The 18,922-nt window shown below is 40.5% G+C and overlaps 1 protein-coding gene across 1 annotated transcript in view; it reads left to right on the plus strand.

Moving 5' to 3' along the window:
• Positions 1-18,922, plus strand: part of LOC122811946 (T-box transcription factor T-A-like) — a 1,625,600-nt gene that overhangs the window by 1,223,422 nt on the left and 383,256 nt on the right. Inside the window, exon 6 of the mRNA XM_044084140.1 lies at positions 12,886-13,062. Coding sequence (XP_043940075.1) covers positions 12,886-13,062 — 177 coding nt within the window. The remainder of the gene's footprint in view (positions 1-12,885; positions 13,063-18,922) is intronic.

Below are 18,922 nucleotides of genomic sequence, written 5' to 3' on the forward strand. Positions count from 1 at the left end.
CATTCCTGGAGCATCCAGTGTGTTGGCGGACAAATTGAGCAGGTCTATATTGACTCTTCACGAGTGATCCCTGAATCCAGTGGTGGCCCAGCAGATCTTCCATCGGTGGGGTTATCCAAGCTGCAATCTGTTTGCATCTCCTCTCAACCATAAATGCAATAGCTTCTTTGCATTGATCCCCCCAGAGGGGGAATCCCGCAGGGACGCGCTCATCCACGATTGGCCTCCGGGTCTCCTGTATGCCTTTCCTCTTTTACCTCTAATTTCCAGAGTACTTCAGAAAGCCAGATGCCTCAAGAGTCAACTGATCCTCATTGCCCCCTTTTGGCCTCGGCAGGTGTGGATCCCCCTTCTACGCTCTCATTTGAGGCATCCACCCTGGGTGCTCAATCCAATTCCAGATCTGCTATCTCATCCTTCTCTCCTACCACTTCCAAATCTTCGGACCCTATGTCTAACAGAGTGATATGTCCACTTCCAGTGATTTTGACTAAATCCAGGCTAGCTTCACCCGTAAAGGAGATTATTCTTGCTTCCCAGAGATCTTCTACTAGGAAAGTTTATTCCAGTAAATGGAAGAGGTTTTCGGTTTGGGCAAAGAATAAAAATTTAGACCCCTTCTCTGCCCCTTATTCCAAAAATACTTCTCTTTTTTACCTCTCTCTTTAAGGAAGGAGCTAGTTTCTCCACTATCAAGGTACAATTGGCAGCGATTTTAAGTTTTCACCTTGGTGGTGATTCTGCCTTTTCTGAGCACTTCTGTAAGTCCTTTTTAAAAGGGTTTTTTCTATTACGTCCTCCTGTTAAAAAACCCTTCTCCTCCATGGGATTTGACTTTGGTCCTGCAGGCTTTGACAAAACCATCCTTTGAACCAGCGGCTTTGTGTGACATTAAATTTCTCTCCTGGAAGACTGCCTTTTTAGTGGCAATAACTTTGGCAAAGAGAGTTTCGGAGTTGCAAGCTCTTACTGTCAAGCCACCCTACTTAATTTTCCACAAGGAGAAGGTGTCTCTAAAACCTGATCCATCTTTCATGCCTAAAGTGGTCTTACCAGCGAATCTCAATCAATGTATTCATCTACCAGTATTTTTCCCTAACTATTCCAATAAAGAGCAATATATTCTGCACACATTGGACATTCGTCAACTTCATTTGTATTTACATCGAACATGAGAATTTAGGTGCTCAGACCAACTATTTGTTGCCTTCTCTTTAAATAGAAAGGGCAGGTGTATTTCGAAAGCCACAGTTTCCCGTTGGATTTCGCAATGTATTTCTTTTATTTATTCTTCAGAAGGTATTACCTTAGCTACACCAGTGAGGGCTCTTTTTACCATGGCAGTTTCTAATTCCACTGCCTTTGCAGATCGTCAATCCTTAGATGACATTTGTGCAGCAGCAATGTGGTCTTCTCCCCACACGTTTATTTCCCACTATAAGTTGGATTTGATTTCCACTGAAAGGGCTTCATTTGGCTCCATGGTTCTTCGGCATGTCCTTCCTTGAGACCTCCCAGGATTTAGGTAGCTGGGGACTCTGACTCTAACATGAGGAATGGTGACTAGATAACATCAGATTTATAGTTATGTACTTACCATAACTTGGCATATGTGTAATCTCTAGTCACCATTCACACGACCCCACCCTCCAACCCCCTTCCTGGAAGATTGGTTGGATTTGTAGGTTTTGTTTTGTTAAATACTTTGTCTGTCTTCCTTCCTTATGCAAACTCGATCTGAGGGAGTGTAGGGCAGCAGAGCATTAAGGGATGGGAGGAGCTTGAGCTAAGCTGTGTTCTGAGTATGCCGGCTTGGATCCGATATCAGATCCAAGACCCTAACGTGATGAATGCTGACTACAGGTAACACAGATGCCAAGTTATGGTAAGTACATAACTATAATCCTTTATCATGGCTTAATTGCAAAGTGGTCTGCCACTATTTCATGGTTAATGTAATGTAGTCAATCAGTGTAGGGTGTATCTTATACATTTTTAAGCACTCTTTTATCCATTAATGTGGGATACTATCAAATGCTTTTTTGTAGTCAATCCGTGCCGTATTTAGATTCTTCCCCTTCTTACAATTCTCCACTTTAACTTTGTTTAACAGTAAATGATCCTTTGTTCCATATGACTTTCTTTTATTGCCCTTTTGTTCTACTGCCATAATTGAGTTTTCTTGTAAATGACTATAAAGTCTGTCGGCATCAATTCCCATGTATAGTTTATACGTCGTTTGAAGATAAGTTATTGGTCTATACTTTTTAGGGTAGCTTGCAGGTTCACTCTTAAGTAAGGGCATTGTTTTTCCTGGTGTTAACCAGTGCGGTGTGTGCTCGGGGTGCACATATAAATTGTTCTTACTCATGACTAAATACTCATGCAAAGAAGTTAATACTTTAAGCCAAACGTTAGGTACTGCATCTGGGCCTGGGGTTTTCCATTTAGAGGTTTTTCTCAACTTTGTTTCAATCTCTCTGGCTGTTATTCCATCCCATTTCATATCCAATATCTTTAAACTTCTTATTCTTTCTTTTACTTCTTCTATCCAGCATTTATTTAGCATCTTTGTTATGTTCCACAGGATCTCTAGATACTTCTCCAAAAAGCATCTACTTCCTCTTTTTTTGGCGGTCTTTCAATTCCTTTTACCTTATTTCCCAATTCTCTATAAAACTTTTTTGGGTCATGAATAAATTGCTTACTTTGTGCTTTTCCCATATATTTATCTTTGTATCTTCTAAGTCTTTCCGTCTGTTTTGAAAATTTTAGTTTATCTCCAATAGTGCATAATAGATCCTGGTCTGTTCTAATATTGCACATTGCTTTTATCACATCGATCTTTCTTAGTATTTTTGTTGATCTATTCCCTCTTCTGTAATCTTCTAACAATGACACTTCTTGTCTTAGCTGCTTTATAATTTTCTCTATTTGATATTTCCATGATGGTATTCGCTTTCGCCTCCTCTTTTCCCTCACTACCCTGTGTTCCTGTGGTAGAACTTTATCAGTTATTAATTTAGCAGCACAGTAATATATTCTGTTTACTTCTGTTATATCGCATGGATCTCTATGGACAGTCCTAATTACTGTGTTCATTTGTTTTATCAAGCTTCTGACTTTTGGGGTTTTATTAACCTTTTGCAGTCTATTTCTCTCGTTGATCTTGATATATCTGTCTTTGTCTATTAAATCAAGCAACTCTTCTCTTAACTCATTTTCTTCCATATTGAGGGAACATCCCTTGTTTTCCGCTCCCTGTGGGCATTCTATAGAAAATTCTATATCATCTTCCTGTGGCACATTCTCTTCAATTTCATCCTGTGTCATTTGTTGTTTTGTCATATGGAAACTCACTGGCCTATCACTCCTCAACATTGACTGCATAAGAGTTACCACAGTTTCCTATTCCTTTCCTTGCTGTCTAGCTTCAAATGAACGTTTATACTGGTTTCCTGTGTAAGGCTCCAAAATATCTTGACATGGCACCTGACCAGTTGCTTCCTGTTCTGCTGGTTTCCCCTTAATTTGGATATCCATTGCTCTAGCCTGTTGTGGTGCTTTCTGTATTCGATTTACTACACTGAATCCTTCTCTTTGCAGCTGTTTTAACCTCAATTTCTATTTCTTTGACTTCTCCATTACTAATCTCTTTTTCTCCTTTTCCTCTTAGTCTTCTTATTTTTTGTATTGTAAAGTTTTCCATGTCCAGATTAATTTCCCTATAATTTTCTTCAAATATCTTTGCTGCTGCTCTTTTTGTATTACTTAGTTTTGCTTTCTCCTTTGCATAAATATTACACCATATTAAGTCTCTTTTCCTTTCCCATGTCCATATTTCTTCTTCAAATGTCTCCTGATCTTCTTGCTTTTCCTTATTCTGGGGACTCACTTCATCATGCTGTGATGTAGTCTGTTTTAGACCTTCTACATTAAATCCTTCACTTTGCAGGCACTCCATAACTTCAACTTCCATTTCTTTAACTTCTGCTTCACTAATCATCTTTTCTACATTACATCTTTGTTAATGAGGAACCCCTGAGGGTGTTCCAAGTGTTGCATATGCCTGGCTAGGTACATGGTAAAGGAGGTACTATACTCAGTGATGGGTCTGATAAGTGGTACTATTAATTCCTGAGACCTGAATGCCATACCCTTATTTTTAAGCTGGGTGACACAGAATGATTTTCGTACTGTCTTTCAAAGGCCAAATTACTATCTACATATGTTCCCAGATTCCTAACTAATGGGTCAACTCTAAGGGGGTGTCGTATCAATGACATAATTAGCCTGGGTGGAATTTGTTCCCTAAAAGGTACTATAATGCATATCTTGGCAATATGTTTTAAACCGTGGCTTTGGTACCTGTCATTTGTCCGTGTTAGACCTTCCTGCAGAATGTTAGCTTCATGGGGGAATCTATGATAACAACCAGTTTGCAGTCATCTGTAGAGCTCATCTGTGCATCACCCTAACAGAGGGTTTAGGACTTTGGACAGATATGGAAAGCGAGTATATGCATCAGTGACCTTTGCTATAAGATCACTGAATTATCTGGCACATTTTACTAGGTTACAGAGGGACTTAATAAAGGAAGTCTCTAACTCTACACCTGGGTCCATTTTAGCAGAGAAAATGAAAGCTTATTCTTCGTGACTGGTCACCCTACAATCCACCTCAAATGCGTCCATGAGGCTAATCTCTCATGCGGCTGAAGGTTCCTCACGGGCCACAGGTGCAGACATATCCATCAGGAGACACGCCTGGATGAGCTTGTGTGACTTTGCGGAGCCCTTTAAAGTGTCATTCATCAATGTTTCTTTTGATGGATCATCCCTTTTTGGGCCCACCGTTAAAGAGATGTTTTCCCATAGTGAACAAGATGGAAAGACCATATCTGCTGTAGGAATCAATTTTTCTACCCTGCAGAGATGCTTCTCCAGAAATCAACGCAGTGGTAAGAAAATGTGGTTTCGGAAATCTCAAGGGCCTTTTCAAGATTCATACAGAGATTTTTCCTCCAGAAACCGAGGGGGAAATAATTATAATAATGGAAGACGTTGCCTACATGGCAGAGGAGGTCCACAAAATCTGGGGTCTCGAGATTCTTTCTCAGACAGACCCTTCCAGCATTCCTGAAAGGTTGCCTGACTGTTCTTCTCTGGAGACAGTCATGGGGGGGTTGCTTGTCTTGTCTTTGCACCTGGAAGCCTGGGCAGCCATCATAAAAGATACATGGAATGCAAAGAATCATATCCAGAGGATATTTTATCCCCTTTTTACCAAATCCACCAAAGATGAGGAAAAGTCTTCCCGATGTTCCACCCAATCAGCAGGAGCAAGCAGCTCTGGGAATTCAAAAGCTGCTAGACAAATGAGTCATCCAAGAGGTCCCACCAGAAAAGAGGATCTGTTTTTTAATCAAGGTTCTTTTTAGTGCCAAAGAAAATTTCAAATTCTGAATGGTTACAGTTCAGTCCATTCTACCATTGCTCTAGAAAGACAACTGGATGTGCTGTGTAGATCTGAAGGATGTGTACTGTCACATAAAAATGAACAGATGATCCCGAAGATTCCTTCACTTTCGGCTGGGAGACAGCATGGCAGTGGTTGCAGCTCATCTAAGACTGCAGGGATTTAAGGTGTTTCCTTATTTATTTAGATGATTAGCTTCTCACCACATCAGCCAGGCATCTGTTTATAAAAGTGAGAGACTATCTTCTTCAATTGACTCATTCTCTAGGTATTACCATAAATCTTGCAAAATCCAAACTTAAACTAGTACAGGTCTTGGAGTTTATAGGGGCTCAGCTGGACACACTGAATCTTCAAGCGTTTTTACCACAGAGCAGAATTCTTTCACTAAGATTACATGTCAGTCAGATTCTGTCTCATCATTTCCCTCCAGCCGAACTGATTTTAAGAGCAATGGGATTGAATACCAGTAGCTCATTTTCATATGAGAATCCTTCACTGGACTTTACAAGTGCAATAGTCCATTCTATACCAACCCTTACAGTTTCCAGTAAAACTTTCCAGAGTATGCAAGGACTCGTTACTATGGTGGATCCAACCCAATGACATTTGCTAAGGTCACCCCTTTATCCTTCCACCCATCGCCAAGTTGATCACAGACACCTCCCAGTTTGGGTGGGGGTGGTATGACTTGGGGTGGACTGTTCAAGGCACATGGACTCCAGAAGAGACCAAATTGCATGTAAATGTCCTGAAGATGAGAGTAGTCCTATTAGCATTACAGGCCTTCCAGAACTCTCTTCCTCTGGGGACAATTGCTGTTTCAAAGGACAATATGTCAGTGGTTTGGTACAGCAAGCAAGGAGAACCAAATCTTATCCTCTTTGCTAAGAAGCAATGAGAGTTTCGCAGTGAGCAGTCTCATCCAACACAGATGCATAGGTGTGGTAAGTACATAACTTAAATTTAACTTTGTTTTTTTACTGCTACCCAGAAGAATTATGTATGTGCCCAGCATTGTTGTTGGTTTACAGAGATAAAAAAAATCAGTGATACTTTTTTAAATACACATGTACGCACACATACGAGTATACACACACACACACACACACACACACACACACACACACACACACACAAATACACACACACATTGCATGTTTATCTTTAGGGAAACTGGAGAAATGCCAATTCACCTACATCATGTCTTTCAGGTACTGGAGGAAACCTGAACACATAACTAGACACACACACAAACACACACACTGCATGGTTATCTTTAGGGAAACTGGAGAAATGCCAATTCACCTACATCATGTCTTTCAGGTACTGGAGGAAACCTGAACATATAACTAGACACACACACACAAGTGGAGGGCATGCAGAATCCACATGGAAAAAGACACAGTTAATAATTCATTAAATGCAAAGCACTGTGAAATGGCAATGCTACTCACCTTGCCATTATACTGCCCGACTGAAAGAACTCCAGCTCTATTCAGTCTCATACCGCTTGCTCAGAGGTGACCTGTGCCTGACATATAAGGCCATGTCAAACCCAGATTTGATGAATATGCTTCACCTCAAAAAATCTAGATCCCTCAGAACCACAAGGGCGGGAGACTTAAACCTTGACACGGTTATAAATAGAACGTGCTGGAGGGACAGATTCATCACCCAGAGACTCCCTATGCTGTGGAACAAAATCCCGGTACATGTGAGGCAGAGCACCTCTCTGGCCTTGTTCAAGAGGAATCTTGACCAATGGATGGGAGATTGCAGATATACCCCAGGGATTACTTCAGTGTCACTGCTTGACAGAGGCACAGCAAAATGATAGGCATAGTTTTTATTCAAACTAAAGGGGTGGCGAAAGCCACATAACTATGGGCTAGGCTTATAAATGCCCTTGGGCAGATAGCCTAGTATGAACCTATGAATCTATGAACCTATGAGCAGTGGTCTTCACATACAGTCTCTTCCTGCCAAACCAGTGATGACAGCCATCTGACATGTATAAAAGATCTTTGTTTATGAAGGTAAGTGAAAAATATTATGGCCAACTTGCTTCATTTAAATATACTGCAGCCATATCTCCCCCCAACAATAAGCATAATGGCAGTGCTGATGATGTTTGTGATAAAAGGTGAAATGAAGTATAACCAGCTTATTACTCTTAGTCTGTAACCCCCCATACACATGCACACAGAAGCATAAGCCATAGCAATATTTGTTTCATATTGATTTCAGCAAACAACAATATATTGTGACACTAGTACTGTCACACCAGATCAATGACTGTTGTTTGGCAGTTTTTATTAAGTAATGTATACCTCTGACTGTCCCTGATCTTACAGATTGTCGCTGATTTTGCCTTATTTTTGTTCTGCTCTTGTTAAACATTTTGATTCAGTGGTAAACCATTCAGGATTACAGACAGTCAATAATACCGGACATTCTAGTTGCAACTTCCTATTGTCCAAAAACAATGCATGTTGATGCAAAACTTGTTATTCTATTAACTTTTTAAGGGAATTAGAGCAATATTTAAAGTGTTCCCGATTTTGAGCTATTATTCTGCCATTATTCATGGCTTTGCCAAGAAATCCTAAGTAGAGAAGTTGAGAGGTGTAGCTTTGGTGTTGTGACAGTATTTATAAAACTACATGAAGGAAAACCATCCCTGAAGATCAGAAGCATCTCTTCTTAAAATTCCAGGTAGGCACTGACATGAGTCACTCTGGGCTGACAGTTTCTAGTGCTTACCTTGCCCATGCTTATTCACTGAGTACTAGCTTTGTCCAAAGAGGCGGATATCACAACCCTGTTTAGGATAAAGTGAGTGACTGGAGAATGAATGATCGTTTTATTCTCCTCATTTTCTCCCAATCAGCAGGAGCTATTGCTGGGGCCACACCCAGTCAAAGGGAATTAAAGGAGAAGTTAGAGCTGAAATTGTCAGCTGGCAGATTCACAATGTTACTGTGCTTGGGGAAGGTGATACCATTTACCACCAGTTCAGCACACTGCTGTGTGTTACCTTTAATATTTCTGACATAGCTGTAGAAGGCCTTACGGCTGCCTTTAGCCAGAAAGGCTATCTTGACCCTGTAATTGACCTTGTTGCATTTAATTAGTCCTCTTAATTTACTGTTTAGTTTAATTAGTGAGCTTTTGTCTTTTTGAGAGTTGCTGTTTCTGATTTTAGTCACAACTTTTTTCCTTTTGTTATATACCTTGTTAAGGTTAGATTTCTACTAAAGTGGTTTGCTTTGGGGATTTGTTTTGGGCTTACTTCAGGTAGGTACAGCAGCTAGGATATGGTAAGGGACTTTATGATGATTTGCACATGGATGAGCTCCAGTGCATCATCCTAGTTAACCAACCTAGAGGTATACTTGTTGCTAATGTAGGTGGAGACACCTCCACCTTTAGTCTTTGTCTATGTAGGTGGTGGTCTAAATGCTTGGAAGGCACTGAAGCAATGCACTGCCAGAGTACTTTCTGCAGCTTTAAACCATGTCTCAGTAATGGCACAGATGTCTATGTTCTCCAGAGTGAGGAGATTATGTAATGTGTAGAATTTCTTGTTAAGGCTCCTAGCACTGAGCACTACTACCTTTAGGTTCTTTTGGGTTTTATTTGCTAAGTTAGTAATTTTGTCAATTTAGTATTGTCTAAAAAATGCCCTGAGGATGTGGATAAAGTTTTAGCCAATATTCTGAAGCCGAAAGGGAAAAGGTGCAGATCTTCCTTGGCAAAGCAATATGGTCTGTAAACCATGCCCTCCCATGCTGACAAACAATGAATCCCCCTGGTATGACACCAGAAACTAAGCCATTTGTTAAAGTCATTTTTTTGTTCATACTATGGCATCATTCCTGGTGAAGGTAGAATGCTGCTCAATGCAAAGCATAAACCTGTCTGAGAAACATACTGAGAAAGATCCATAATGACTGTCTTCATATAATCCAGTCAGGTATTTCTCAGGTCACTTATACCAACATGGACTGTGATAGAATTATACTGGTAATTGTGGTGCATTGACTTGCATGTGTGTGTAACCAGGCTGATCCTGGCTCCAGATAAACAACTAACCATTATCTTTTCCTTGTCCAGTCTGGTGAGTGGGGCTTTTGTGTGTCATACAGTGTAGTCGCCTATGACAAGAGTGCTGGGTAAAGTGTTTGCTCTTCCTATAGGCATCTTTCTTGGGAGTCCATTGAGTGTAGGTATAGGTATGGTGTTTGGTGTTGGTTCTGGTGCATTTGTTAAAGATTTCTGAGAATAGGTGTTGCCATTTGTAGGCTTAGGAGGTCTTTGCTTTTTAGTGCCTCAACATAAGATAGTATCTTTCTGTGGTGGACACTGTGTGGTGGATGTAGTGTGTATGTTCTTGACAACCTTGTTTGTGAGAGTTTTACTTCTGGGAAATTGTGTATGTACATTTCTTGCATACTATATTAGTTTATTTAATGATTCATAGCTTGTCTTTGAACATGAGACAAATGCTACATTGTGTCAGGATGCCTATAGCTACCAAGTTGAGTATTGAGACATTTGGAAATTGCATATCTGTTTTCCAGACCTGTATTAGGGTAGGCTATTATGCTTTGAAGACTGGGTCCCTTAAGGCAGTCTCTAGGGTTAGGGGCTAGAGTTAGGTAGTCCAAAGATAGGCTATACATGCAAGGTAGCTGCTCTAACCTAAACTAAGTGCAGTGCCTCATGAAGTTACCGGTTACAGTCCTAATATTAGTTATATAGGTAAACTTTACTATCCAAAAGTTTGCTTTTGTACAGGGCACTACTATCTGTCACAGTGCAGTGAGCAGTTCCACGTAAATGTGCCTAATTTATAAAAACAGAAAAAAAAGTGAAATCTAACACCCAAGCACTCTGACCAGTAAACGACTACCTACTGCCGCAAGATGGATAATCTGGCCCTTTTATTGTAAAAACCCAGCAAAAAAAGAACCCTGAAGTGCAATGCAACAACAAAACAACTTATTCCCTGGCTAGATCATCTTACAGCAAGGCAATTTAAATGCAAACAGTTTAGAAAAGAATACTTAGAGAAGGCAGGCAATTTTTACACCAAAAGTACTTTAAATGCTAGAGATCAGTTCAGTAATGAATTGCAAGAGCAGTAAATCAAATCCAATAAGTTATCTTTGCCTGGATGACACTGGATACAGTGGAAACACTTCTCAACCACAGGCAAGATTGTCAAGCTTTTCTGAGCTCTCTGGAATGCGCACCAAGCCACGCAAATGAGCCTAATTTATAGCTGGACTTCTATGTAGTAGCATTAAAATGTTTTATAATTGATGAATTCTATTCAGTATTAAGATTCAGACTTCAATAAAATTCACACAGGCTTACATTATTGCTTATTGTTAGTATATTCACAACAATAATTTCTGTTTTAACATTGTAAATTAACCTACTGCAACTTAAATACCGATTATCATACGTCTTAACTGTCCAGATTTTTGGCACATCATTGGTCTTGTCATCATAAGTTTTGTGGTTTACTGGCAAATCGAGGATTTAATTCACTAAATAATGACAGACATTTGAGTTTCAAACTTCATATCCTTCAGAAAAATTCATGCTAATGCAAAATCTGTTGTTCTGTTTACTTTCTAAGTTTATAAGAGCAATATTTAAAATCTGTCCCTGGTTTTGGGCCTCTGCCCCCTTTATTTTTGGCATTGTGCAGATGTGTTACTCTTAGAGGTTGAGAAATATGCCATTTACAGTATACCGAAGTACCACCCAAGCACAGACTATGCAGGCTTTTGAGCAGTCTTCCTTGCTTAGTGTAATATGTACCCTACTTCTTACACACACAGTTGTAGTACCTTTATCATAAAGTCACCTGCATAATGGAATGTTTCAAATTACTTTTACAGAATAGTCTTAAGATTCCATGTTGCCTATAATGTTGCATGCCATTTAGGGTATTGCAATATTATTTTGTAAAAAGTGCTTTTCATACTTTTTCCTAATTTGGTTGTACAGTCTCATATGCTGCACAGCTTGGGACTTTGCAAGCAAGTCAAATCTGTAACTGTTCTGAATCTCCAGGGTAAAAATATCCAAGTGGTTAAGATTTCTTCTCTTCACTTACTAAACCATGTCTTCCCAACTGACTTTGTTATGTCTTACTAAAGTGAATTTATTGCACTCTTTTCCTGAGAAAGTGTTACATTGTTTTCCTATCAGTTCACATATCAGAGTGAATATACATGCATATACCTTAGTCCCCATGTTTTTGATACTTCTTAATGCTTAGTAGTGTAGCTACATTAAATGTGATAGTTTCCTGCATTGATGAGTTTTAATGTTTTTGCTATGTTTGTACACTATCCAGTAAACTTTGTTGCATTGTATATATCTACTTCTTGGAGCTTTTTTGATAATGGGCAGTTTGACCCAGTCAGGCATTTCCCATAAACTAAAGCAAGTACGTAATGAGGCAGGATTTGTGATTATGTTTGGGATCTCAGTATAATTTATGATCTACTGAAGTTTTTGTAGTAGCTATTATGGGAGGAGAAAGTGTATCCTTCAGGTACTCTTTAGACTATGCAAGGCAAAACAAATGTGTTGACCCTCTTTATCTCGTTGTCCTAAACTATGAAATTTCCATAAAGCGTTGTACATAGGCAAAACACAACAAAGGGATCTCCATGTTTGACAAGCTGTGAAGTGTATTTCAAAGTCAGACAGGCCCAAACTTCCTTTAATCATTAGCAGTATGAGTATGTCAAAAGCCACCTTCTCTAATAAATTTCCATGTGTAAAGGAAAAGATTCTGTTTAAGAAGTAATGCTGGCAGGGCATAGATACAATCAGCTGCACCATTTAGAGTACTCAAGGCAGAAGTAACATTTGTTCAGCCTGATGTTTCTGGGGTAAATCAAGTGTTAGTGTAGCCCAGCTTCTAAATGTATTCTTGAAAACCTTTTTTATTGTTTCATAAGTTTTAAGTGTTACATTTTTAAGAAGGCTAAAAATCTGAACTATCATGTACTGGAGGCAATGTATCCAGTCCACAAGCAGGAATTTGTCCTTCTAAACCTGACTGATGACTTTGCATTATTCTAAAGGGCAGTCGTTTTAGTATGATTAATTGAATAACCTGATTCCAACCCTAGAAAGTCACTGAACAAGATGTTAGGATCCTTTTTCTTAGTCCAATAGGTAGTGTAACAATTCCTCAGATTGAGTAGAGAGCTATGCTCCTTTCAGTTTATTGTGATCTTTGGTTTTTGATAGATGTAGTTTGTGATCTATTTTTAGGAAGGAAATGTCAAACATTAATAATGTCTGCTGTGCTGCTTAAGATGCAAAGTATATGTTTTAATGGTGTCTCTGTCTTTCTGTCGCCTTCTCTAGTTGGCAGTTGGTTTCTTCCAAGTAATGGAACACTGTGCAGCCCTATAAATACCCCTTCACTGGCAGGGGAACCTCTCTCTTCAGGACATGGATCTTATTGTGAACGTTACAGTGGCCTGAGAAATCAAAGGGCATCACCTTACCCAAGTCCCTACAGCCAGAGGAATGCCTCTCCTAGTAAGACACAGCTCTGTATTCATTGCTTTTCTTTTATATTCTCAATTTCATATAATGTAATGGCTTCCAAACTCAATGTGTAGAAATGTATGACTGCCTGTAAAGTCTTTTGACACTCTTGTGCCTGAATTCAGGAACAACAGCACTGCAGGAATTTGTGACTAATCTAGTATGAGATGTTGGGCTGTAAGCGGCTAGGGATGTTGTAGTTGATTAGAATGGCACAGATAACCTCCTGCTATGTAAAGGCAGTGCCTTATGTTTACCAAATGTGCTGTGCTGACTGAAACTGGCCTTTAGCATGCACATCACAAAAGGAGTGGGAGTCAAATACTGGTAAGGAAAAAACTAAGCTTCTTCTAAAGGAGTATATTCTTTAGGATAGAACTGTTGTGATATTATAAAACAGATTAATTTTTATTTTATATTTAGTTCATTAAGTAATTGAAATTAATTGATTTTAGCACGTTTGTTGTTTAAAAGCAACAGTTAACTTTAGTACACAGCTACTTATGTAATGTTGTTAAATAACAAGTGTCTTTAGTCTAGACAGCACAGTGACAGAGTGAGGATCATTGTCACCTCTCAGTAAGAGGGGTTCTCAAGTTCATTTCTCATCTGGGGTGCCTTATGTACAGTATCTGCATATCTTTCTTCTGTTTGCATGTTTTTTATTATCTACTACAGTTTCCTCATAGCTCCCAAAGACACGTGGTATGCGGATTGGTGAAGCTAGATTGTATCTAGGTGTGCACGTCATAAAGAGGAAAGGTTTAGAAATGTACTTCCATTTCCTGCTTTCTTAGTAAACTCTGTGGATGGCATTGACTGATGTTCTTCGTGTTTTACTTTTGCAGTCATTACATTTGGGTTATCTGCTTGCAGGTAGCCCTCAGTCGGCCTGATTAACAAAGTCTTGGGTCCTGCGTCTGTTGCTGTCCCTTCTTCCATGACGTCAGGTCATCAGGGGTATAAAACATGCAGCCGACGCCATTAGGCTTGTATTGTTCAGGCTGTGGATTGCATTGCATTACTGAAACTAAGTGGAAATTCTTTAAAATTCCAAGAGTAGGATAAGTTATTTCTTACACTTATTTCACTGAACTGCACTTCTAAAACGCTTATAATTGTGCTATACAGTTGATCTACATTTTGCACTGTTGTAAATCTTTTTTTATTGTTTCACTGCATTTATGTACTGTTTATTACTGTTTTAACTGTATTTTTCATTGCTAGATACTGTTTCATTACTCTAATTGCATGTTTACTGAATTACTTAACTGTAAACCGCTTTTTCATACTGAGAGTTGTTAATTTCTGATTGTGAGTTCTCTATCCAAGCTTTTCTGTGCATTTTTGATTTTTTGAGGTTCTGTGTTCTACAGCTAGGAACTGTAACAGTGTGCATTACTATAATTATCTGTTTACAGTTAAAAGCATTCTCTAGAGTCTGCTTTTGCTCCTTGATCTGTTTAAAACTTTCATTTAGTGGCTACAGCTAGGAACTGTAATTTTTCACACCCACCCTCCCTAGTGTTGTGGTGTTCTTCTACTTGGTGGCTTTGCAGTTGCCCGCCCATACTGTATATTTGATCTGTGACACTCCTCCCAATCTAGTGTCATTAGTTCATTCAATCTTATAGAGACCATTTGTGAAGGTCAACCCACTCAGGTTCTTAATGTTGAATTAACTTCTGTTCCAGCTTTCCCCATTTCCACTTTTACTGAAAAAAAAAATTCTAAGCTTACTTCCCCCTTTCCTGTGGCAGGTATTGTCCAGATACGGATTTACTGTGTCCAGGACTGTTTGTGAGCTCCTGAGCCCCCCCACCACTACCACCACTTAACTAGGGTTAAACTATTCCTGGCGCCATAAAGTCTGTTTTTCAAATTTTCCCTTGCAACTAGCCAGCTTTTTAGTTTTAGCACTCAAATCTGTTTCTTTGAGCTCAGCACTTGTTCAGAACTCTTTGTAAGCACTAAATAAGTTACAAATTACTACAGCACTCAACTTTCCTCACTTGTCTAGAGGAAAACAGTTTTTAGTACTTAATAAATAAGCACCTATTCAGGCATGTCTAAAGGTCAGCTGTTTTCTCCTGTCTTCCTGATTAATCTGGGCATCTTGGGACAATGCAGCAATTGTTAGGTGCCAGGATCCGCCACATAACGCACGCACTCAGGTCACTCCACAAGTACAAATATGACTCTGTCATTGTCCATGTTGGTGTGAATGACCTGAGACGTACCTCCCTGGACTACATGAAAAGAGACATGGAGGAGCTCTCCGATCTTGTAGCCCAGGCAGGTATGACCCTAGCCCTGAGAAGCATCTTGCCCATCACCCAGAATGATACCACAGTACAAGGACAAAATGATTGACTTTAACAATTGGCTAAGCTTCTGGTGTCATTCTAAGGGAATCCAGTATCTGTCTGCCTGGGATGACATGATCGACAGACCACGCTGCTTTGCCAGAGATGGCCTGCACCTGTCGCCCTTGGGATTTCAGATACTGGCAAAGGCTCCTGCCACCCCTATAGTGCCTTTTTTAAGAAAGGTTCAAATGACAAATTCACCACCGTAACAGGTACAAGCAAGCAAAATCTGAGGGTAATGCTACTCAATGCTAGAAGTCTAAACCTCAAAATGCACTCACTCGAGGCACTCCTTAAAAGGGAGAACATTGACATCTGTGCAGTGACAGAGACCTGGTTCAAAGCTCCAGAGAGCACCCCTGCATTACCAGGCTATAATTCATACCACACCTTTCGGCCACCAAACCCGGACCGAAACACTAAAGGTGGAGGGGTGTCCATATTCATTAAGGATATCCACACCTCCAAGCTAGTTGCTCAGCATAATGCATCCGAGATTATCCAAGTGCAACTAACTCTGGGCAAAACCGCAATCCAGATTGTAGCTTGCTACAGACCCCCCACCATGCCCCAGGATTCCCACTCCTCTTTTCTTGATACACTGGAAAATATTAAGGTACAAGCCAACACTCTAATAATGGGTGATTTCAACTACCCTACCATTAACTGGGAAAACTAGTCATGTACCAACTTTTCTGCTCAACGTTTTCTAGAAATCATCAATTCCAACGCCTTGGATCAACTTATCCACACCTCCACCAGGGGCAGCAGTATCCCAGACCTGGTCATCACCAACATGGGTGAACGGTGTTCCACACCAGAGGTCAGCTCCTCGTTGGTCAGATCCGACCGCAAGCTAATCACCTTAGACATCCACATCCTGCCCCCCCCCCCCCCAATTAGGAAAACAACTGCAAAAAATTTCTCCAAAGCCAACTTCACGCTTCTTAAGACAGAAGTGGCAAACTTCACGACACCCATGCAGATGGACAATAGAGGTACGACTGCTAAATCCTACACAAATGCACTTTATAAGCACTTACACGAGTGCATGGATCGTGCTATCCCTAACAGAACCAAGATGCTATCCTCCAAAAAAAAGAAGCCAATCTGGTGGTCTTCCACCATAAACAAACTCTACAACAGAAGAAAGAAACTGTTGCAAAAAAGAGTAAAATCCCACGATTGGAGGAACTCCCTGGTCAGCCTCAGTAAGAAGCTGAGATCCCTCATAAAGTCCTCCAAAGCTAGTTATGAAAACAAACTCACCACTGATTCTAAAGACAACCACAAAGCATTCTATAGCTATGTCAAGAATCTCAATGGCAACATTCAGATCTGCTCTGAGTTACAACACAATGACACTAAATATACAGAACCAACTGATATTGCCAACATCCTGCCAGATAGGTTCAGTGCTATCTTTACCCCCTTCTCACCCCCTAAAGCATCGTTATATGGGAAGAATGCAAAGTTCTTGTAATCACGGCTGCACAGGTAAAAACCTCACTCTCCAAAGCCAAGAACACAGCATCCATGGGACCTGACAACATCCCAGGCTGCCTTCTACACAAACTACAGAATGAACTGGCACCCCACCTAAGTACCATGTTCAATTATAGCCTCATCTCAGGCATTGTGCCCATTGAATGGTGCACCGCAATGGTTATCTCACTCCACAAAGGGGGGGGGGCACAACTACCACCCCATTAGCCTGACGAGCCTGGTCTGCAAGGCCATGGAATGTATCATCATGGAACTCATAAACAAAGACATTGGAGATCTCCAAACTCTGGACCCCACACAGTTCGGGTTTGTAAAAGGCAGATCATGTCTCCTAAACCTGATAGACTTCTTTGAAGTAGTCAACAAAGCCATAGATGAGGGTAAGGTAGTTCACACAGCCTATCTAGATCTCGCCAAGGCATTCAACACAATCCCCCACTCTGGAGTTATAGATAAACTCACTAAACTAGGTATAAATCCCTATGTCACAAGATAGGTTGCCAACTGGCTTACTAACAGAACCCACACTGTGAAAGTAGCAGACTCCAAATCAGACTTCAGACCAGTGACAAGTGGAGTACCACAGGGTTCAGTCCTGGGTCCTCTCCTGTTTGGTATCTACTTCTCTGAAGTACAGGCTAACACAGAAGGTCTTTGGCTAACTAAATTTGCAGATGACTGCAAACTAGGAGCCATAATTGAAACTCCTAACGATGTGGACATCCTACAAAAGGGCCTCACTGAGACAGATGCCTGGTGTCAAAGCCATGGTCTCAAGCTCAGTGCCAAAAAGTGCATTGTCATCCCCTTTAGTAAAAACTCTGTACCCATGAACTACCACGTAGGCAGTAGTCTACTTAACACCGAAAGTGTGATAAGAGACCTTGGGACTCAGGTGGACAGTAGTCTCTCCTTTGATAATTACATCGCCACAGTGGTCAGGAAATCCTTCTACGTGGCACACCTCATCACAAAAGGTTTCTCATCCAGAAAAAAAGAGGTCATTGTTCCCCTCTACTCATCACTCATTAGACACATTATAGAGTACAACACCCCTTTTGGTATGTACCTCACAAGACATCTACAACAACTGGAAAGGCCGCAAAAATACCTCACAAAGAGGATTACTGGCCTCAAACAGATGCCTTACGCAGACCATCTCAAAAAACTCCAGCTTTACTCCGTCGCATATCGCCTACTCAGAGGTGATCTCTGCTTAACATACAAAGCTCTGTCAAACCCAGAGCTGTTGGACATGCTCCACTTAAAGAAATCCCAATCCCTCCAAGCTACACGCTCTAGGGACCTAAACCTTGTCACCACAATAAACAGAACATGCTGGAGGGATAGATTCCTGTCCCAGAGACTTCCAATACTCTGGAACAGACTACCTATCTATGTCAGACAAAGCTCCTCATTAGCACTCTTCAAGAAAAATCTTGATGATTGGATGGGTAATAGGAAATTCACCCTGGGGATCACTTCTGTGGTTCTGCTTGACAGGGGCACAGGAAAATAATTTTCTTGGGTGGCGAGAGCCAGGGTACCTTTTTGGCTAGCCTAGTACCTACCTATGAACCTATAAACATCAGTCTTTCTTGCCGTGTGGTGCCCGAAGCAGAAGCATTTCGCAAGTGCTGGTCAGCCGACTTCTGAAATTTTCGTTTTTGAGTTTCAGAACCGAAGTCTTCAACTAAAGCTAAGTACCCCGTTGGGGAAACTTTTTCTTGCTCCTTACCTATGTCAGTAAAAGTTAATAGTTACATTACTTGTGGAAAGCAAATACCTCATAAAGATTTTCATTCATACTGTATTCCTTGCCTAGGCCCTGACCATGACGTACCTTGCTGTCGGTTTTGGGCTTTATTTAATCAGTGCACTATCCGTCGTCAGTATATTTTCGCCTCTCGATTTAATTATCCAGAAATATCATCGGTTAGCCATCCGACTACTGGAATTCTGAAAAAATGCAAAGA

The sequence above is a fragment of the Protopterus annectens genome, chromosome 1.part1 (genome assembly GCF_019279795.1).
Source record: "Protopterus annectens isolate FY-2018-M chromosome 1.part1, PAN1.0, whole genome shotgun sequence".
NCBI classification, from domain to species: Eukaryota; Metazoa; Chordata; order Ceratodontiformes; family Protopteridae; genus Protopterus; species Protopterus annectens.